Genomic DNA, 20255 nt, shown 5'->3' on the forward strand with positions numbered 1-20255 from the left:
TTTTCGCGACCCGACTCCACAACATGACGGAAACCTAACCCAAAACGGGGCCGAAATCGCGCGGCTGACCGCGCGTCGAATCATCAGTCGTCTGATCGCCTCGGTATTTTCCTTCCGCCGGGTGCCCTCCCCGAAAAGAAACTCACAACGTGGGGCGCGGTAGCTAGGTCACCGCGAGGCGCCCGTAGGAGGATCGTGTTCGACGATACGGCACGATGAGCGGCAAGGGGAAGTTTCGCATCGAACCGTTCAAGCACAGGGTGGAGCTGGACGCGCAGGTGAGCCCCCGTGACCCTCCCGCTCGCCCCACAATTCTCGCCACGCGCTGGGCCGAAACAATTTCCAATCCGACCTAACGCTGACCGTTCGCGCCCCTTTCCCTCTTTCCCTTCCCCGCCCACAGTACGCGGAGAAGACGTGGAAGGTTCTTAAGGATGCCATCCACGAGATCCACCACAGGAACGCCAGCGGGCTGTCCTTCGAGGAGCTGTACCGCAACGCGTACAACATGGTGCTCCATCGACACGGCGACGCGCTCTACAAAGGGCTCGTGTCGCTGGTCACCGAGCACCTGAAGGGTGTCGCCTCCGAGGTCAACGCGGAGCGCGGCGAGGGCTTTCTCGGTGAGCTCATCAAGCGATGGGACCACCACACGCACAGCATGCAGATGGTCCGCGATATCCTGATGTACATGGACAGGATATACGTCCAGCCAAATGGCCTGAAGCCGGTGCACGACCTCGGGCTTCAGCTCTGGCGCGATCAGGTCATGCGCGGGCCGGGCATCAAGTCCAGGGTACGCGACGCGGTGCTCGGTGCCATCAATAGGGAACGGTGCGGGGAGAAGATCGACACCCATCAGCTCCGAGCGGTCACCGCCATGCTCATGGATCTCGGCGTCGACTGCTACGCTAAAGATTTTGAGGAACCGTTCCTGGCGGCGACGACCGAGTTTTACCGGGCCGAGGCGCAGAGGTTCCTCGCGGACAGCGACTGCGCGCAGTACCTGCGTAAGTCAGAGGCGCGGCTCGCCGAGGAACAGGCGAGGGTTCTCGAGTACATGAACCCGAGGACGGTTAAGACGGCGATTGCCCGGTGCGAGGAGGAGCTGCTGACTGCGCCGATGCGCCAGACGCTCTCGATGCCGGGGTCGGGTCTGAGCGCGATGCTGGTCAGGGACGGGGTCGACGAGCTCAAGCTGGTGTACAAGCTGTTCCGACGCGTGCCGAACGGTCTGAGGTCGGTAAAGGAGATGGTTTTCGAGCACGTCTCCGGTGAGGGTAAGGCGTTGGTGACTGATCCGGAGAAGGAGAAGGAGCCAGGGGAGTACGTCGAGGGTTTGCTGCGCATGAAGGACAAGTACGGAGGGATCGTGGACGCCGCGTTCGACGGGGACAGGCAGTTCGTCAATGCGCTGCACCTATCCTTCGAAAATTTCGTCAACCTCAACAACAGGAGCGCCGAGTACCTGAGCCTCTACGTCGACGACAAGCTGAGGCGCGGGCTCAAGGGGGCGGAGGAGGAGGAGGTGGAGGCGACGTTGGACCGCGCCATCGTGCTCTTCAGGTTCCTCAGGGAGAAGGACGTGTTCCAGAAGTACTACCAGGAGCACCTGTCCAAGCGTCTGTTGGGGGGGCGGACCACCAGCGACGACGCCGAGCGAAGCCTCGTGGTCAAGCTGAAGACGGAGTGCGGGTACCAGTTCACGACCAAGTTTGAGGGGATGTTCAACGACATCCGCACCAGCGCTGACTCCATGAAGGCGTTCCGGACCCACCTCGAGGAGCGCGCGGCGAGCGGTGACCTCGCCATGGCGGCCGAGCCGTCATCCAGCGGCGTGACCACGGACGCCGACGGTATCAAAGTAAAGACGAGCGGCGGCGTATCGTCGTATCTCGGGGGAGTGGACCTCAGCGTGCAGGTGCTCACCACCGGTTCGTGGCCGGTCAAGGGCCAGAACGTGGGCATGTGTACGCTGCCCCCCGACATGCAGGCGGCCTGCGACGCGTACAGGGACTTTTACCTCGGCAGCCACAACGGAAGGCGGCTTGCGTTTCTCACGCAGATGGGAACGGCGGAGGTCCGGTACACTTTCGGGGATGGGGTGAGGCGCGAGCTGAGCGTGAGCACGTACATGGCCTGCGTGCTCCTGCTTTTTAACGACGCGGAGAGCCTGAGCTACCGCGACATCGCGGCGGCCACGGCCATCCCCGGGGACGACTTGCGGCGCTCGCTCCAGTCGCTCGCGTGCGTCCGGGGCAAGAACGTCCTGCGCAAGGAGCCCATGAGCAAGGACGTGAACGACGACGACGTGTTCAGCGTCAACGACAACTTCACGTCTAAGATGATCAAGGTGAAGATCTCCACGGTCAGCGCCCAAAGAGAGACGGAGCCCGAGAAGAAGGAGACGCGGTCTCGGATAGAGGAGGACCGCAAGCCGCAGATCGAAGCGGCCATTGTTCGGATCATGAAGGCCAGGCGACAGTTGGACCACAACAGTGTGGTGCAGGAGGTGACCAAGCAGCTGTCATCCAGGTTCATCCCGTCGCCCGCGGACATCAAGAAGCACCTCGAGTCTCTCATCGAGAAGGAGTTCATCGAGCGCGACAGGCACGACCGTAAGCTCTACATCTACCTCGCTTAGGTTTCTCGTCGTGTCTCAACGCACAATTGTTTCATATCTACTACGTAGACTTTCACGCACTAAAGTAGTCTCACTGCTTCTTGACGGGGACGAGCCTCGGGACGAGGCAAGGAGTGTTCCTCTTGTACTCCTGGTACGCAGCCTCGTTGCCCCACCGCTCGTCGGCCATCTTCTCCAGGATCGGTATCCCGCTCATCTGAGTCAGCAAAAAGGTGACGAACAGCGGCGACGCGCACGCCGCGACGGAAACTCCCGGCGACGCGTTCATGCTGACCGCCACCCCCGCCACGCCGCACCACATCAAAATCTCCCCAAAGTAGTTCGGATGCCTGCTCACGCTCCACAGTCCGGTGTCGATGAACCGTCCTTTGTTCCGCGGGTCCGACTTGAAGGCGCTCTTTTGGTAATCGGCGGCGCTCTCGGTGATGAACCCGACGATCCACAGCGCCATGGACGCGTAGTCACCCCAGTGCAGCGCGCTCTGCGACGCCACGCCGTTGACCAGGAAGCACGGCAGCGCGGTGACCCACACCCACGCGCCCTGGAGCATCCAGTACACCAGGAACATGCCCGGCTGATGCTTCACCTCGTCGAAGCGCGAGTCGCCGCCGTCGCGGAAGACGCGGCGGACGAGGAACGCGCCGAGCCTCGCGGTCCACGCGCAAACCAAACCGGTGATCAGGCCCTGGCGGGGTAGGCGCGCGGAGGACGCGTACGTCATCGCCGCGGTCGACGCGAACGCGAGAGATCCGCACAGGTCGTAAAACTTCTCCGTCTTCAACGCAGCCGCGAACGCCCATCCCACGAGCTGGATGCCGAAGTCGATGACCGCGGCTCCACCCAGGGACTGGGCCATCAGGGGGGCGCCGGGAATGATGGAGTCCATGCCTCTCGGACCGAGGCCGAGGATATCGAGGAGCGAGCGGTTGTTCGCGGTGCCGGGAACGGAGCCCTGGGGAGGTCCGCGGGATAAGGACGAGCGGGTGCCGAGGGGGTTTTGGCTCTCTCCGCGACGGACGACGGAGGATCGACCGTCGACGCTTCGCGCGGGTTTCCGGTCTCCGCCGCCTTTGCCGCGACCTCGGGGACGTCCGAAACCTCCGAAATGCGAGCCGCCGCCGGGAAGGAGCGCGATACGCATCCGCCAAAGGAAGGAATGGCGCGTCGTCGCAGTTCGTCGTTGTTAAAAACCTCGGTTGCAGCTGCGAAAAGCCGCTCTTCAGGGTCCGTTCAGCCGTTGTTTCACAACTCAAGAATGACCGTTCGAAAACGCGTCGCTCCGAGGCCAGAAACAATGCCAGCTCGGCGACTCACGTCCACCCAAGCGCCAGATCTCCGGGGCGCGCCCGCGCGGACATCCCCCATGAGCAGCTGCGGAACCACCGTCGCGGCGGCGACTCGGCCGACCGCGGTCGGGTCGCGCGCGCGCGCCGACCCGCGCCTCCTCAGCGCGGCGCGCGGGGCCCACCGGCGCCGCTCCGGCCCGGGTCCCGGCCCCGGCCAACGACACCGCCATCCTCGGGTCCTCCGGCCGCTCGCGGCGGGCCTGCCCCCGTTCCAGAGCTCGGTGGAGGACGAGCGCGACATGTTCGAGCTCATCAACATGCAACACGACGACTCGTGGGTGACGTACAAGCCCCCGCCGCCGCCCCCGCCGCCGCCCCCCGAGCCCGAGGCGCCCGCGTACGGAACCTCCCCCGACAACTACGGCACCAAGGTGACCAGCGCGAAGAGCGCCAAGGCCATCGACCTGTTCGAACGGGCGGCGACGCCGATCGGGACGGTGGAGCGAGCGGAGGCGGCCCTGGCGGCGAGTCGCGCCATGCAAACAAAGGGCATCATCAAGGTCAACCCGGGAAGCACGGTCAAGCGCGAGAAGCCCACCGCCCGGTCCTCGGACGAGGACGTCAAGGAGGCTGTGCAGGCTGTGAACTTTGCCAAATCCTTCGCCGAGCGCAGAGCCGCGGAGGAGGCGTCCCGGCGGAGCACCGACCCGACCGCGCGGCTCCAACAGATCACGGAGGGCATGCGCGAGGACAACCTCGCGAGGGAGAGGCTCGCGGCCAGGACCCGCGAGGAGGCTTCCAGGCGCATGCAGCGAAGCAGCAGCTACTACGGCGGCTCCGGCTACAGCACCCCCGGGGTGGAGTCCACGCAATCGTCCACCAGCGGCGGCTACGGCGCGGATCTCGCCGCCGGCGGGCTCGCGGGCGGCTCGGGCGACGCCAAGAGACTCGGGCCGGCGTCGGATTTCTGGGAGTGGTCGCCGCCGTCGATGCCCGCCGCCGGTCCCGCGGGCGCGGCGAGCTCGTATTACCCCGCGGAGATGCAGCGGCAGAAGGCTCCGGCGTACACGCGCCGCGTCGAGGCTGCCGTGGAGGTGATGGAGCGCGCGCCCGAGCAGACGCTCGACCTGCAGTTCGAGACGACGATCGAGCAGCAGAACGCGACGCTGCCCCAGTTTCAGAGCCAGGTTAAGCCCGCGTCGTCACCGCCGAAAGTCGAGCCGGCTAAGCCCGCCAGCGCCAGCCCCCTCGGCCTCCAGGACGCGCAGCTCCAGCAGCTCCGGGAGGTGTACCAGACGTCGACCGTCTCCGACGCGGCGATCCTCGCCGCGGAGCAGAGGTACGACGTCGACGTCGCCGCGCCGGCTCCCGCGGGTCTCGCGGGGAGCAGCGTCGAGGCGAGTCTGGAGGACGCGTTGGCGAGTCCCGTGCGCGAGCTCGGCGTCGAGGACGGCGCCAAGGAGGGAACCCTACGCTCCGGCGCGAGGTGGTGGAGGGAGGAGGGCAAGGAATACCTCGAGGACGGCAAGGTGATGTCTTGGACGGTGATTCGCGGCACGAGCGCCGACGGAAGCGTGGAGTGGGAGGAAAAGTTTTGGGAAACGTCCGACCCGTTCACGTACAGGGAGCTCGGGGCGATCAAGTCCGGTCGCGACTCCAACGGTCAGGCGTGGCAGGAGTCCTGGAAGGAGCTGTACAACCACGACGCCAACCAGCTCCCGTTCATCCACCGCGAGGCGTCCAAGTGGTCGCACACGCCAAAGGGGAAGTGCTGGTCCGAGGGATGGACGGAGGATTACCGCGCCGACGGCGTCGTGGACCGATACTGCGAAAAGACGGGAAGTCTCGAGGACGGCGCCGCGCCCGAGGACGGTCACGCCAACCGCTGGACGCAAAAGTGGGGCGAGAAGTGGGACGGCCAGGGCGGATGCATCAAGTGGACGGATACCTGGGCCAGCCGAGACCACGCCGAGGGCGGCATGGCGAACGCCCCCTCCAGGTCCTGGGGCGAGAAATGGGAGGAGAAATGGGGCGACAACTACAACGAGAACGGCCGCGCCGGTCTCAGGCAGGGTCTCGCCTGGGACGAGCTCGGCGGCAACCACAAGGAGCGCACGTGGGGTGAGGAGCACTACCCCGACGGCAGGCTTCACAAGTACGGAAACTCCAACGACGGATCGCAGTACTGGGACGAGTGGTGCGACGGCGCCGGGGGTTGGTGGGAGACGGCGCCGTCGTTCGGGTGGCACGAGGCCATCGGGCACTCCCCGTCGCTCATGAACGTGAGGCTGCAGCCGAGGGCGGTGATGGGAAAAGGCAAGAACGGCCGCAACATCATCACGCCGCACCGGTCCAAGAAGGGCAACACCGCCCCGGGCGCCTCCTCCACCGGCGGTGCCTACAACCCCAACGCATACCGCGGCAGCGAGAACAACCCGTACAGGCAGACCAGGCCAGACTACAACGGCGGGTCCCAGAACGGATACAACGGCGGGTCCCAGAACGGATACAACGGCGGGTCCCAGAACGGGTACAACGGGTCCTCCCATCCCACCAACGGCGACGGCAACGGCAGCGGCGGGTCCCCTTTTCCGGGTGGCTACAACCCCAACGATCCGAACGGCGGCGGCGGCGTGTACTGAGGATGATGCACTCGATTGATTTCAGTTTCAGAACCTTTAAGATTAGCAAGTTTAGTTTAAGATCCACGTAATTTACAAGCAAGGCACGCATTCTTCATCATCCCTCGAGACATCACGCGGCTGCCCGGCTTCGCAACGCTCGTCGCTCCGCTAGCATCGCCTCCAACTCCTCGCGAAGGTCTTCTGCTCCGACCAGCTTACTCGTCATCACGACCTCATCCTTGTCCTCGACCTCGTCCCTTCGCGTCGTCTTGACCGTCTCCCAGCGCTCCACCGCCCGAATCTTCTCCTCGCAATCCGCGATTTTCCCGTTGAGCTTCGCAATCGCGTTGGCGATATCGTCCGCGCCGACCCTGGCCCTGGTCTCTACCGACGAGCACTTCTCCCCGAACCTGAGGGACTGGGTGGTCTCGGCCGCGTGTTCGTGCTCTTGGGCGCACGTGACCACCACCGCCGTTTTGCTGTTGCCCCCGAGCGCCGGCGCGAGCAGCGCGGTGAGCTTGGAATCGTGAAAGGGGACGTGGGGCGGAGGCGTCCCTTCCTCTTCGCACTTGCGCGCCTCGTGAAGGGCGTCGACGCACCGCTTCAGCGCCAGGAGCCCGGAGTTGATGTTCAACGCCTCCGTCAGCCGTCGTCTGCTCTCGTAGTACTCCACCCAGGAGACCGTCCCGGGGGCGGCTACGCCTTCGTGCGCTCGCGACTTTTTCAGGCGTTCGGATCCTCCCAAGTCGGCCAGGAACAGTCGGGATCGCATCTCCTTCCCCGTCTCGTCGTCCGTCTGCACGAGGGACACGGTGAAGACAGCGTGCGCGCGGGATGATCTCGCGTTCATAGCGGTCGCCGCGCGCCTCTTCTGCGCGTCCCCATCCTCGAGCGCCCTCCGAACGTCCTCGATGTCGGCGACCCGAATCTCGGTGCTGCCGTCCAGGATGTACCCGTGGCCGGCGACGCGGGAGTTGCCCACCGGAGCGCCGCCCCGGAGTAAATCCGTCATCTCGTCGCCGAAAATCTCCACGTACGACACGGCGATCTTGGAAGTCACGCCCAGGGCGCGCTTCCTGTCCGCCGCCGCCGCGAATATTTCCTCGCACGCCCTGGGCACGAGGCCCCTACTCTCCGAATTTTGGTCGAGTTCGCCAAACATGGTGTGAGTCTTACCGCTGCCCGTCTGTCCGTACACGACAATGGTGGCGTTGATACCGTTAATCACGTCGGCGACGAGCGCGCGCGCGGACTGTTCGTACACGTCGAGCTGCGTGGCCCGATCGGAGTAGACGGCGTCAAAGGCAAACTCTCGGAGGCCGACGCCCGGCGCCACCGCCATCACTCGGCCGCCCTTCTCGTCAACCTCGAGGATGCCGCAGGTGAAGTCGTACCCCTCCGCGACTCCCTTCTCCTTCACCGCGGCGTCGTCGTGTTTCTTCTCGGCCTTATCGACGTTGGTCAGGTCGCCGAGGGCGGCGCCGCCGTTGTCCATCTTCTCGCACACCGCCGCATCCGCCCAGGGACTCCTGGACGCCTCCTCTCCCCTGCCGCTGTCCATCATGAGCACCCGCATGGCGTCCGCGGTGGTGGTCCCCGCGCCGCGCTGCGCCTTGATCATGCGCAGCCTCTGGTGCAGGGGTAGGACGATCCCCTGGCCCGCGTTGGACCCCGGGCCAGTCACCGCGGCGCCGATCCCCCTGGGACGCATGCGGACGCCGACCCGGATGGAGCCAGCCTCGAACCGCGCAGCCTCGTTCCGGGCGTCGAAGGCCTCGCCCTCCGCGTCCGTCAGGCGCGCGAGCCTATCCTCGGGGGTCTCGTCTCCGTGTTCGCCGTTCGCGTCGCCCTCTTCGGCGGCCTCTCGCCATCGGTCGCGGCACGTCCAGAGGCGGGAAAACTCGCGACGCCACGTGCCGCCCGACACGGGGAGACCGCTGTGCTCGATCTCCGAGACGTACAACTTGGACTCCCGCGCGAGCTGGTACGTCACTGGTTTCCACCAAAGCTGGTCGGAGTCCCTCTGCATGTCTCTCAGCGCCCTGCACGTACACGCAACGGACGCCGAGTCTCGAGTGGAGCAAAACCGAACGATCTGGAACGCCAAGTCGAAGTTCAGAGCTGACGTCCGGTCCGTGACGTCCTCGCTCGTATCGGGTCCATCTCCGGCGGTGGATGGCGCATTTCCCATCTCTGCGGCTCCGCTCGCCGTCGATGGCGTCCGGTCGTGCGGCGGGGTTGAGTGGTGGGCCGGTCAACGAGAGGGGAACAGAAACGATGTCGTCATCGATTTTCGGCTAACTTTTCATGGCGCAAATTTTCTGAACTTTCAATACAGTGCTGTCTATCCAGCTGCGTGGGGCCAGTGACGGGATCCCTGTTGGGTGGTTCCCGCCGGCTTCTCGTCCATCTTTGCCTTCCATGACTCGTACAGGGCCCCCGTCCTGTTGTCGCGGCTCCACTCAAACTCGTACTTTCCAATGACGATGCGATCGCCCTCGCCGGCACCCGCCGAGTTAAGCGCCTGCTCAACCCCGGACATCTTCAGAACCTGAGCGAACCTCTTGAACGACTCGAAGTAGTCCCAGTTGGTCATTTGCACGAACCGCTCGATCGCAGCGCCCTTGACGTAGAACGCGTAGGGGTCGTCGACGATCTCAAAGTCGCTCAGCTCCTTCCCGTCGGCGGCTCTCGCCACCGTGCCTCGCCTCGCCTCCGCCGCCCTGGCCTCAGCCTCGTAATCGACTGGGGGAAGAGCGTCGAGCGCTTTCTTCGTCGCCGTGACTAGCTCCGCGACGCCCGAGCCGTCCAGGGCGCTGACGACGTGCGCGTCGATCCCGAAATCGCGAAACTCCTCCTGAAGCTCCAGCGCCCTCGTCGCGGCTTCCTCGGAGGCGTCAACCTTGTTCAGCGCGACAATCTCCGGCTTCTCCCCAACCTCGGGATCGAAGAGGTGAATCTCGTTGCGGATAGCCTCGTACTCGTCCATGACGTCTTTGCTGGTGCAGTCCAGCACGTGCACCAGCACCCTGGTGCGCTTGACGTGTCGAAGAAACTCAAAGCCGAGGCCGATGCCCTCGCTGGCACCCTCCAACAAACCGGGGATATCCGCAAACACCATTCGCGCGTAGTCGCGCTCGACGACCCCCAAGTTGGGGACGATGGTGGTGAAGGGGTAGTCCGCGATCTTGGGCTTGGCGTTGCTCACGCCTGCGAGCAGCGTGCTCTTGCCCGCGTTCGGCACCCCGATGATCCCGACATCCGCCACCAGCCTGAGCTCCATCTCCACCCACATCTCCATGCCCTCCTCACCGTTCTCGGCAATCTGCGGAGCCTTGTTCTTCGCCGTCTTGAAGGACGCGTTGCCCCTCCCGCCCCTCCCGCCCGGTATGATCATCTCCCTGTGCCCGTGCGCGAACATCTCGGCGATGACCTCGCCCGTCTGCGAGTTTCTCACGACGGTGCCGGGGGGTACGAGGACGGTGCGGTCGCGGCCGTCGCTTCCCTGCATCTTCTTCCCGCCGCCGTTACCCCCGGGCTCCGCGCGGTGGTGAACCTTCTTCCGAAACCCGACCAACGAGTTGATGCCCTCGTCCGCCTCGAAGTAAATGGCGCCGCCGTTGCCGCCGTTGCCGCCGTACGGTCCGCCCTGCGCCACAAACGCCTCGCGGCGAAACGCCACCATCCCTCGCCCTCCGTCCCCAGCCTTGACGTAAATCTTGGCGGTGTCGAAGCATCGCATCTCGGACGGTATTCCGCGGTCCGACTTGTCGCCCTCGTCGTCCGCATCGTCGCCGTCGGCGAAGAAGTCGTCGTCGGCGCCGAGGTCGAATTCCACCGCTCCCGTCGCCCGACCGGCGCGGTACCTGGCCTCGATGTCGGCGTATCGCTGAGCCCTGCCCTCGAACACGTCCTCGTCGTCCTCGTCGAAGCTGCCCTCCGTCTCGTCCCACGTGTCCTCCGTCTCGTCGAAGTCCTCGTCGTCCCCGTCATCGTCGATGTCTGCGCCAAAGTCCACGAACTTTGCGTCCTCGGCGCCGACGACGTAGAATGACTCCTCCTCCTCCTTGACCAGGGCGCGCCTCTGGTTGCGCGAGGTTTCCTTCTCGCGCATGTCGTCGCGAAACTCCGCCAGCCCGTCCGCCCATCCCGCGCCGAACGTCTTCTTCTTCGCGGGCTCCTCCGCCCTGCGAATGTCGAGCGAACCCTGTTGGCCGTCCCACCCGCCGAAGGGCATCTCGCCGAATCGCGTCGGCGGCGCCTCGTACGCCTTCGTGCTCACCTCTAGCGGGGAGTCCATGGCGAGGATGTCCGCCAGCGAGGTGCTCGCGTCCACCTCGACGACCTCCTTGACCTTCACAGATTTAGGGCCGTCGTCGGCGGGGAGGACGTAGAGGTCGGGCCGCGGCGCGGAGGTCCTGCCGCGCGGCGCTCCCGCTCCGCCACCACCCTTTTGCTTTTTCTTCGACCCGCCGCCTGTCTTGGACTTGATGGGGGACGCCTTCTTGGTGCTCCTTCCGCGCCCGGCGCGAACCTCGAACGCGGCCGCGCGACGCATCCCGCGGTTGGCGGTGATATGCGGCACCAGGGCCGGGACGAGCGCGAAGCGCGCGGAGAGAGCGGAGCCGGCCGTGGTGGACATGGTCGACGTGTCGCCCGAGGGAATGCGGCAGCCGCTACGTAGCTAGTAGAGAGCTTTTTCCAACGCGGTCCCAAGGTGTCGTGGACGGATGATGTTCGGACCGTGTTCGTCGTCTGAGAGGGCTGACTGGCTGGCATACGTGGTAATTTCGCCAGCACGATAACGATAAACTCGATGAGGAGCACACGGGCGACTCGGTTAGAGAATTTTTACACGACGTTTCGAGGGGCCAAGGTCGCTCTTTCGCGGGAACTTTCGCGGGAACCAGCTCACATGCAGGAGAACCACATTTTCCCGTTGTCCCAGTGTTTTGATTGGCGGAGAGACGAGTGACTCTCCTCGCACCTCGGCGCGGGCCGAGTTTTTCGGCATTCGACTCTTCACGAGGTGGGGTCCAAGCGCCCTGCGCGACGCCACTACGCAGTGAGCGGGGCCCGGTTCACACCGTCCCACCCGTGCACGACAAGGAACAGAGCTCAGACCGGTCGTATCCGACGAGCGAACCGACGGGCGCGGGCGATTTCCGAGGCTCCGACGGTTTTCGGTTTTCCCCGCAGCAAGCGCAGGGTGCAGGAAGCGTCGCGCGTGAATTTTACCGCCCGAGTCCCACCCGGAAAGCGCGTCGTCGCCAGTCAGCGAGGGCGCATAACAGGTCGGCGGAGGGATCTGTGACCTTCCGACACCATGCAGGTGCGCGTGCCATCTTTTTTCTCGATCGCGATTGCGTCATCACGCGACGCGTTCCCCATCCACAACACCCATCTTCCCGGCGCCAGCCTGGAGAACAAAGAGCCTCGGGCCCCTGTGTATTCCCTCACGCGCTCGCTGACCTTTCCTTCGCCTTCGGCTCCCATCAGGCTCCCGCGCAGTCTCAGGCTGCCTACAGCTACGGCCAGCAGCAGATGGCGCCGAACCCCTACGCCATGTGGCCCCAGGTGCGCGTCCCGCCCACGTTCAACCGCGGTCACCCGGCGCACACCCTGGCACCCCCGCTTCTCGCCTCGAGGAGGAAGAGAAGAGAAGCTGGCCGCGAGCGAGATCACGACGCCGTCGCGCCCACCCCCGCCGCGCTAAAAACTGACCGAGCCCCCTTCACAACCTTCCAATCGCAGGCCATGTCCAACCCGTACGGCGGAGCGAGCCAGTTCATGTACCCCGGCTACATGGTGCGCGCCCCCGCCCACACACCCCGCCCCTTTCAAAACGCCGCGCCCTGGAGATATTTGTCAACCGGGAAGTCGCAGTCGCCTACTTTTTTTCTGACGCATTGCCCCCCATCCCCCCGATCCCTTCTTCGCTTTACATCAGGGTGCGTACGGAGCCGGCGCGGGCGCTGAAGGGAAGGATGCGACCGCCAACGGCGACGCCGCCGCCTACACCAACGGCGCGGCCGCCATGTGGCACGAGCAGGCTGCCGCCGCCAAGGCTGCGGCGGGTGGCGGGGCGGGCGGCGGCGGCTCCAATGGCGTGGGCGGCGGCGGCTCCAACGGCGAGGTCTGGATGGACGAGAGGGAGCTGAAGCGCCAGCGCAGGAAGCAGTCCAACAGGGAGAGCGCGCGCAGGAGCCGCCTGAGGAAGCAGGCTGAGTGCGAGGAGCTCGGCGGTCGTGTAGACGCCTTGTCCACCGAGAACGTCACGCTTCGCGCCGAGCTCGAGCGACTGAAGGAGACTTGCGGCGCGCTCGAGACGGACAACACCGTGCTCACGGACAAGCTCAAGGAGCTGAAAGGGCCGGACGCGGTGGAGGCTGTCAGGAAGGAGGTGGCGAAGAAGAAGGACGAGGCGAAGGGTGAAGAGGATGGGAAGAAGAAGGAAAATGGGAAAACCGGCGAGCTCACCAACGGGAAGCGGAAGGCTGAGGTCAAGGCTGAGGCCTGACGTCAATCGATTCTTGCGACGCCACGGGAAGGGAAGAAAGAATTGCACGCCACACAAGACGCAACGCAACACATGTTTTTTTAGAATGGAAGACCGGGGAAAGGCGCCGGTCAGTAGCAGGCTCACATGCGGCGAGCCACAAACGCCCGCATTCGCAGAGTCAATGGAGCAGTGACGGCCCATTACAGCCGCGCTCTCTCGACGACGCGAATACGGATGTACAAACGGATACGCTTTAATTTGATTTTAGTGCACGCAAAGAGCGTTAAGTTGTTAAGAATGAATTGCAAAAGCTACGCTGCGCTGACCGATGTTGTTTTCTCACCCACTCACCCCGCCTCCCTTACTCCTCCTGCTCGGGGTGCAGCTTGATGAGGTCGTCGATGCGCAGGATGGTGAGCGCGGCCTCGGTGGCGAACTGGATGCTCTTCAGCTTGGACAGCGCCGGCTCGAGCACGCCCTCGCCGAGGTTGTTCTTCAGTTCGCCCTTCACGAGGTCGAGGCCGTAACCCGCGAGGTGCGCCTTGTCCGGCTTGGTCTGGCTCGCGTGGTGGTACGCCCTGAGCTTGGCAACCAGGTCCGTGGAGTCCTTGGCGGCGTTCACGGCCAGGGTCTTGGGGATCACGAGCAAGGCCTCGGCGAACTCCGCGATGGCGAGCTGCTCGCGGGACCCGAGGGTCGTCGCGAGGGATTCGAGATAAACGGATAGAGCCGCCTCCACCGCGCCGCCGCCCGCGACCACCTTCTCGGACTCCAGGGTTCGCTTCACGATGCAGAGGGCGTCGTGGAGCGAGCGATCAACCTCGTCGAGCATGTAGTCGTTGGCGCCGCGGATGAGCATGGTGCACGCCTGCGTGTTTTTGCAATCCTTGAGGACAATCATGTCGTCGTCTGAGACGCGCTCCTCGCAAACCTCGGCGCAGGTGCCCAGGCACTCCGGGTCGAAGGTCTCGTTGCCCTCCATGTCCGACAGGGTGAGGATAATCTGCGCGCCGGTGGCCTTGGCGACGCGGCGGAGGTCATCCTTGGGCACGCGGCGGCACGCGATGCAACCCGCCTCGACGAAATACTTGAGCGCCATGTCGTCGATGCCCTTGCTGCAGAGGACGACGTTCGCGCCTCCTTCGATCATCATCTTGATGCGCCTCGCGGTGATGTCGAGCTCCTCCTGCCTAATGCGCTCGAGCTCCTTCGGGTCGCTCACCAGCACCTGCACCCCCATCTGCATCTTGGTCTTCTGGAGGTTAAAATCCACGCAGGCAATCTTGGCATTCTTCACGCTCTTCACCATGCCCTGCGCCGCCCGTCCCATGTTGAGCGCGTACCCCTTGATCACCTGCGACTCCTTCACGGACTTGCCGTGCGCCTTGAGGATGTTGATGCTCTTGATCGGGTACCTCGCGTCGCCGTAGTCGTTGTACGTCTTGATGGACGTCGCCGCGTCCACAACCATCCGCGCAAAAAAGTCGCTGTCCGCGCCGACAATCTTCGAGCTCATGCTCGTCTTGGCGCAGTTCAGGATGGTCTCCGTGCCCAGGACGTCGATCGGCGTCGCCAGCTTGTCCTCGATGTACTTCACAGCCTCGCGCATCGCGAGGCGGTACCCCGCGATGATGGACGTGGGATGGATCTTGTTGCGCACGAGGTCGTTCGCGCGCTTGAGGAGCTCGCCGGCGAGGATCACGACGGAGGTGGTGCCGTCGCCAACCTCGCGGTCCTGGAGGTCCGCGAGCTCGACGAGAATCTGGGCGAAACGGTTCGTGACGGGGCGGTTCGGTCAGGGGTTGGTCGGGGAAAAAAGCGAGCGCGGATCTGGTGGGTCTTTGACTTTTTTGAAGCGCGAGGGGTCGCGGGGGAGGGGCGCACCTTGGCCGCGGGGTGCTCAACCTCGAGGAGCTTGAGGATCGTGGCGCCGTCGTTAGTGATGGTGACGTCGCCGATGTCGTCCACGAGCATCTTATCCAGGCCGACGGGGCCCAGGGAGGTCTTCACGATGTTCGCCACCGCCTGAACCGCCATGACTGTTGGAGGGACGAAAAGAGGCGGCAAGTGGCTGGTCAGCGGTGGGCGTTCGACGGTGGCGCGGGTTCGTTCGGGCGAGCTCGCGGGGTTCGGACGGAGAACACGTGACCCGCGCCGCGCTCGTGCAGTTTGAGACGCGCTCGGGCCGCGGTCGACGCCGCGATCGGGCGATCGGGCGCAGCCGTCCTCCAAAAACCGCCGCGCAGGTCGTTCTCGGGGCGGGTCTTTGTTTCCGATCGGAGACCCGCGGGGGATGCCGCACCGTTGTTGGTGCGCACGTCCTGGCCGGACATGCGCTCGCCCTCGACGAGATCCTGTTGCCCGAACTGCATGCTGATACTCTGAGTGTCCTTTGACCGCTCGTCGTCGCCTTCGGGAATGGCGGTCGCGAGATCCACCGTCTCCACCTCTTCCGATCGTGGTTTTTGAAACTGAAGGCGAGTATCCAAATCCCCATCGCAGTTTATCTCACGGCGCTTTCAGTCACGTCTGAGAAGTGAGTGAGCCCAATTGGTCTCGCGACGTATGCGTCGCAGTTAGATTTCGGCTCCGACTCCCTCGGCACGTCACGACCGCCGCCACTCGACAGCAATCAGAGTCGATGTCGAGCGTCCTCCCGAAGCTCCGGGCCCTACGGGACTCGCTTCGGACGAAGCTGGGTCTCCACGGGGGCCCGTCCACCGCCACCGTCGCGGTCGAGCCAACGCGGAAACCTCCCGACGCTTGTGGCGGCGCCGAGAGCTGCTGTCGCGCCGACGACGATGCGGGCGCCGAGAGCTGCTGTCGCGCCGACGACAACCGCGACGATGCCGGATGCGTGGCGCCGACCGTGACCGGGGGCAGGATCCTGTTCGGATCGCAGACGGGCACCGCGCGCAGGCTGGCGCACAAGCTCGCCAACTCCCTCCGCACCAGGCACCGCGTCGACCTGCAAGTCACGGACCTCGCCGACTACGACCCCGAGGACCTGGTCAAGGAGAAGGTGGCGCTCGTGGTGCTCAGCACGTACGAGTCCGCCGACGGCGCGGCGCCGCCCGACGCCGCGCGCTGGTTCTGCAAGTGGGCGTCCGAGAGCTCGAGGGATGAGCGCTTCGGGATGCTGTACCTGATGAGGGTCAAGTTCGCGGTGTTCGGGTGCGGCAACAGGGAGTACGGCGCCGAGAGGTTCAACGCGGCGGCCAGGTCGCTCGACGCCGATCTGGCCCGGCTCGGAGGCGAGCGAGTGCTCCGCCGGTGCGACGGCGACGAGAGCTCGGGGAAGATGGAGGAACAGTTCCACGACTGGGTGGACAAGCTCGCGGAGCGCCTCAACCCCGAGGGCGTCAATAAGGGTACCGGGACCAAGCGCGGCGGGGCGAAGAAGGTGGACGGGCGGGGATCCGCCGCCGCGGCCAAGGCGTTTGCAGCCAAGACGAACCTCGCGCCTGCCGTCGACGCGGACGTCGACAAGAAGGAGACTTTTTACGACACGGACGACGAGGAGGGATCGGGCGACGACGACTACGAGGGCGCGAGCGCCGGGTCCGAGGACGGCATGGACATGGAGGACATGGGCGGCGACGCGACCGGCGAGAAGCGCGAGATGGTGACGCCGCAGCTTCGCGCCGCGCTCACCAAGCAGGGATACAAGATTCTGGGTTCTCACTCCGGGGTCAAGCTGTGCAGGTGGACCAAGGCGCAGCTCCGGGGGCGCGGCGGCTGCTACAAGCACTCCTTCTACGGCATAGAGTCGCACCGGTGCATGGAGGCGACGCCGAGTCTGGCGTGCGCGAACAAGTGCGTGTTCTGCTGGCGGCATCACACCAACCCGGTGGGCCGCGAGTGGCGGTGGCAAATGGACGACGCGGAGACGATCGTGGAAAAGGCCGTGAGCGAGCACCGCGGCATGATCAAGCAGATGAAAGGCGTCCCCGGAGTCATACCGGAGCGGTTCGAGGAGGGCATGGACCCGAGACACTGCGCGCTGTCCCTGGTGGGCGAGCCGATCATGTACCCGGAGATTGACAAATTCGTCGGGTTGCTCCACGCCAAGCGGATCAGCACGTTCCTGGTGACCAACGCGCAGTTTCCCGACGCCATCAAGAACCTGCCAGCGATCACGCAGCTGTACGTTTCCGTGGACGCCGCGACGCCGGAGACGCTGAAGGCGATCGACAGACCCTTGTTTGGGGACTATTGGGTGAGTGTCGACGCACGCCCGTTTCATCGTTTTTTTTTCCCCACACCCCCTCGCTTCCAGTGGCGCCACTTGTCAAACAGCGTTTGCTCCTGTCATGGGCTCATGTCTGCCGCGTGGTGCCAATAATGATGTTGCCTGAAGATCCCGCGCGGTGGTATCAGTCTGCCGCCCGGGATAAATGGTCAACCACATTTCCGCCGGCCTTTCCCCCCTACTCGTGCAACGAATAAGGTCCAACGTCGCAAAGCTGACTGATATCTCCCGGACCGCTCACCACAGGATCGCTTCGTCAGTAGCCTCACCGCCCTCCGCGACAAGAACCAGCGCACCGTATACCGCCTCACGCTCGTCAAGGGCATGAACGCCGAGGACGCCGCAGAGTACGCCAAGCTCATCGACCTCGGCAAACCCGACTTTATCGAGATCAAGGGCATGACCTACTGCGGCACCACCTCGGGAGCGTCCAACCTCACCATGGAGAACGTTCCTTACCACGAGGAGGTTAAGAAATTTGGCGAGGATCTGTGCATGGCGAGGCTGAAGCAACAGGGCGGGGATACGGGCGGCGAGCTCACCGGGGGCACGCCCAAGGAAGCGGAGTATGGCCTGGCGTGCGAACACGCGCACAGCTGTTGCATCCTCCTGGGGAGAAAGGATCCCTATTTGGTCGATGGGGCGTGGCACACGTGGATCGACTACGAGAAGTTTCAGGATCTGGCGGCCAGTGGCGAGCAGTTCAGGAGCGAGGATTACATGCTGCCCACGCCGCATTGGAGCGTATGGGGCGCGGAGGAAGGAGGTTTCGATCCTGGAGAGACGCGGGTGCGGAAGGTGAGGAACCACCCGGGGAAGGACTCGGCGCAGTCATCACCGCGCCCAACTGGCGATTAACAGTCGGGAACGTTAGTCTATGAATTTCAAAGCTATTCATCGTTGTGATTCGCCGCCGCTATGATCGCACCGTACCTCTCGCGATTATTTGTCAGGTGACAGAGTAATTCCTCCGACGCCTCAGGTAACAGGGTGGAAAGACCCTCCACTAGTGGGCGGCACACGAAGTCGATGAAACTCGCTTGATTCTGCGCCGTGGTTGCCGGCGTGGACAGCTCACGGTCGCAAAACGCCGCAACCCTCATACCCAGCCCCCGCTCCTTATCGCCCTGCTTGTACGACTCCTCCGCGACGTTTTCGCCCCACCGTTGGCACACTTCAAACGGCCGAGCGGGATTGGACACGTCGGCGCAGTGAAGCGCGAAACACATCGCCAGCTCGGGATCCCCAAGGTCGCCGACGCTCAACACCTCGCCTCGCTCTTCCGAGCCCCCGGCGCTCCGGGCCTCTCGCGCCTCGTTCGCGGCCTGCACGATGTCCAAAAAGTCCGCGACGAGCCGGGTGTGGTTCTCCATGTCCGTCGCGAGGATCAGCCTTCGAAGCAACGCGAGAAACGCGAGTCTCTCCTCCCGCTTCTCAAACATCGCGTCGAGCAAACCCCGCTTTGTCAGCAACGCACGCAGGATGTGATAGTGCCCGTTCTCGTTCACGCTCACGTCGTTCCACCGCACAGCCTCGGGAGCTTCCGTGTTCACGAGGTGGGCGTTATTGAGCCCCGGGTGCCCGACGTCGTGCGCGGCGGCGGCGAGCACAAACGCCGCCGCCTGGACGTCGGTGAGTTGCGTCCTCAAGCCGCTCGAGAGGAAGTAGCCGCACGCCTGGACGACATCAGCGGCGTGCGTTGCCGTGTGGTAGTCGTTGGGGTGATTGTACCCTTCCTCCAGGTCCTTGAGGAACTCCCTGAACTCTGACGCGTCCAATCGCGGGAAGGCGTCGAGCAACCCGTGCCTGTCCACCACGGCTTGGACCGTCTTTACCAAAACCCGCGACGGGCCTTCGTGTGTGTCGACGCCCCCCCTCAGATCCTTGGCCAGGCCGAGGGCGTCGAACCCGTCCCACGAGTCCACCGCGACGATGATCGGGTGATCCGGGCTGCGGCTGTACGTCGGGCTCAGCGACATCGACCGCATCAGCTCGAGCGAGCTCCGCTTGGAAGGGGTCGGTCGCCCCTTGTTGAAAGTGTCCTCTCGACGAATCTTCGACTCGTACGCAACCTTCGCCATCTGCACCGCGTGAAAGAACGTGTTGTTCTCGATGCCCTCGCCGCCCAGGTGATCGTACTGCGACAGGAACTCGCGAGCGTTCGCCGGTATGGACGCGCGCCAGTTCGAAGACGCGTCCCCGCCCGACGCCGCCGCGCCCGCCGTGTCGCCCTTGTTCTCGTCAATCATGGACTCGGCGTAATCGAGCAGGGAGTTCGCCCGGCGGATGATGTCCATGGCCGGGGCGTGGGAGTCCCGGGGCAGGTCCGTAGCCTCGTTGAGCACCTTGCGAAGCCCCTGGTGCGTCAGCCTGTGCGCCGAGACCTCGGCCCTCAGCACCGAGAGCTGCTGCTTCAGGTGATGCGTCGGCGGGGTCGACGGGCCGAAGCTCGACTGTCTGGCGAGTTGCGAAGGGCTCGAGGGCTTCCGTTCGGGGCTGGTCGTTCTCACGGTCGCGAGGGTCCTCTCCGTGGCGTATCTCTTGGGAATCGCCTTCGTCATCGCGCCCGGTAGGGAGCATCCGACGTCCTGCGACGAAGCCCTTCGAAGGCGAGCCGAGTCGTCCAAATCTGAGACGTCGGCCGCGTCGGCGTCACCCAAGACGGCTCCAACCGCCCCTGAACCCACTATTGTGCTGCCATCGTGCGTCGCTGCGTCCGCACGGCCCTCCGCAGGCGCCATGGTCCGCCCTTAACGAAGCCGCGACCGACACGGTGCAAAGTGACAAACGCACGTGCTGTGGACGCGTTCTCGGCATGACGTTATTTTGTGGTCGGACACTTTGGGTGTTTCGTATGGGGACCAGTTGCAATAAAACCAGCCGGAAATTTGCAGCCGACCGAGCCGCGCCAAAAAAACACCAACACCCGGCTCGGCGCTTCACAGCG

General features: G+C 64.5%; 9 protein-coding genes across 9 annotated transcripts; 4 read left to right on the top strand and 5 right to left on the bottom strand.

Annotated features, from left to right (window-relative positions):
• Positions 1 to 215: 215 nt before the first annotated feature.
• Positions 216 to 2702, top strand: MICPUN_56365 (predicted protein; the record flags this gene model as incomplete). Its single annotated transcript, XM_002499426.1, has 2 exons — positions 216 to 276; positions 411 to 2702. The coding sequence occupies 2 exons, from the start codon at positions 216 to 218 to the stop codon at positions 2642 to 2644; spliced, it is 2295 nt and encodes a 764-aa protein (XP_002499472.1). The 3' UTR covers positions 2645 to 2702.
• MICPUN_56364 (predicted protein) lies at positions 2657 to 3783 on the bottom strand. The gene has a single exon (XM_002499908.1). The coding sequence runs from the start codon at positions 3528 to 3530 to the stop codon at positions 2715 to 2717; it is 816 nt and encodes a 271-aa protein (XP_002499954.1). The 5' UTR covers positions 3531 to 3783; the 3' UTR covers positions 2657 to 2714.
• MICPUN_113562 (predicted protein) lies at positions 3750 to 6572 on the top strand (the record flags this gene model as incomplete). The annotated part of the gene is made up of 1 exon (XM_002499427.1): positions 3750 to 6572. The coding sequence occupies one exon, from the start codon at positions 3750 to 3752 to the stop codon at positions 6570 to 6572; it is 2823 nt and encodes a 940-aa protein (XP_002499473.1).
• A 17-nt stretch (positions 6573 to 6589) lies between these two features.
• Positions 6590 to 8745, bottom strand: MICPUN_56362 (kinesin like protein; the record flags this gene model as incomplete). The annotated part of the gene is made up of 1 exon (XM_002499909.1): positions 6590 to 8745. One exon carries the CDS (start codon positions 8743 to 8745, stop codon positions 6685 to 6687), a length of 2061 nt encoding a protein of 686 aa, XP_002499955.1. The 3' UTR covers positions 6590 to 6684.
• Positions 8746 to 8898: 153 nt separating this feature from the next.
• MICPUN_78980 (predicted protein) lies at positions 8899 to 10296 on the bottom strand (the record flags this gene model as incomplete). Its single annotated transcript, XM_002499910.1, has 1 exon — positions 8899 to 10296. The coding sequence occupies one exon, from the start codon at positions 10294 to 10296 to the stop codon at positions 8899 to 8901; it is 1398 nt and encodes a 465-aa protein (XP_002499956.1).
• Positions 10297 to 11649: 1353 nt separating this feature from the next.
• MICPUN_105183 (predicted protein) lies at positions 11650 to 13369 on the top strand. The gene is made up of 4 exons (XM_002499428.1): positions 11650 to 11886; positions 12054 to 12131; positions 12309 to 12362; positions 12505 to 13369. Exons 1-4 carry the CDS (start codon positions 11881 to 11883, stop codon positions 13072 to 13074), a joined length of 708 nt encoding a protein of 235 aa, XP_002499474.1. The 5' UTR covers positions 11650 to 11880; the 3' UTR covers positions 13075 to 13369.
• Positions 13323 to 15404, bottom strand: MICPUN_90096 (predicted protein). The gene is made up of 3 exons (XM_002499911.1): positions 15359 to 15404; positions 14941 to 15095; positions 13323 to 14818 (listed from the first exon to the last, which is right to left on the bottom strand). The coding sequence occupies exons 1-3, from the start codon at positions 15387 to 15389 to the stop codon at positions 13418 to 13420; spliced, it is 1587 nt and encodes a 528-aa protein (XP_002499957.1). The 5' UTR covers positions 15390 to 15404; the 3' UTR covers positions 13323 to 13417.
• A 293-nt stretch (positions 15405 to 15697) lies between these two features.
• Positions 15698 to 18166, top strand: MICPUN_78848 (predicted protein; the record flags this gene model as incomplete). The annotated part of the gene is made up of 3 exons (XM_002499429.1): positions 15698 to 16417; positions 16493 to 17275; positions 17555 to 18166. 3 exons carry the CDS (start codon positions 15698 to 15700, stop codon positions 18164 to 18166), a joined length of 2115 nt encoding a protein of 704 aa, XP_002499475.1.
• Positions 18167 to 18198: 32 nt separating this feature from the next.
• MICPUN_99073 (predicted protein) lies at positions 18199 to 20049 on the bottom strand (the record flags this gene model as incomplete). Its single annotated transcript, XM_002499912.1, has 1 exon — positions 18199 to 20049. One exon carries the CDS (start codon positions 20047 to 20049, stop codon positions 18199 to 18201), a length of 1851 nt encoding a protein of 616 aa, XP_002499958.1.
• Positions 20050 to 20255: the final 206 nt, after the last annotated feature.

Source organism: Micromonas commoda, chromosome 2 (genome assembly GCF_000090985.2).
Source record: "Micromonas commoda chromosome 2, complete sequence".
In the NCBI taxonomy this organism is placed as follows: domain Eukaryota; kingdom Viridiplantae; phylum Chlorophyta; class Mamiellophyceae; order Mamiellales; family Mamiellaceae; genus Micromonas; species Micromonas commoda.

Bases quoted from the DNA above. Each gene is read 5' to 3' on its own strand.
- MICPUN_90096 (XM_002499911.1), bottom strand. From the start codon at position 15,389: ATGTCCGGCCAGGACGTGCGCACCAACAACG. The intron at 15,096-15,358 runs GTGCGGCATCCC...TCCCTCCAACAG, and splicing joins GGACGTGCGCACCAACAACG to TCATGGCGGTTCAGGCGGTG. The intron at 14,819-14,940 runs GTGCGCCCCTCC...CGTTTCGCCCAG, and splicing joins TTGAGCACCCCGCGGCCAAG to ATTCTCGTCGAGCTCGCGGA.
- MICPUN_105183 (XM_002499428.1), top strand. The intron at 12,132-12,308 runs GTGCGCGTCCCG...TTCCAATCGCAG, and splicing joins CCTACGCCATGTGGCCCCAG to GCCATGTCCAACCCGTACGG. The intron at 12,363-12,504 runs GTGCGCGCCCCC...GCTTTACATCAG, and splicing joins TCATGTACCCCGGCTACATG to GGTGCGTACGGAGCCGGCGC.
- MICPUN_56364 (XM_002499908.1), bottom strand. From the start codon at position 3,530: ATGGACTCCATCATTCCCGGCGCCCCCCTGATGGCCCAGTCCCTGGGT.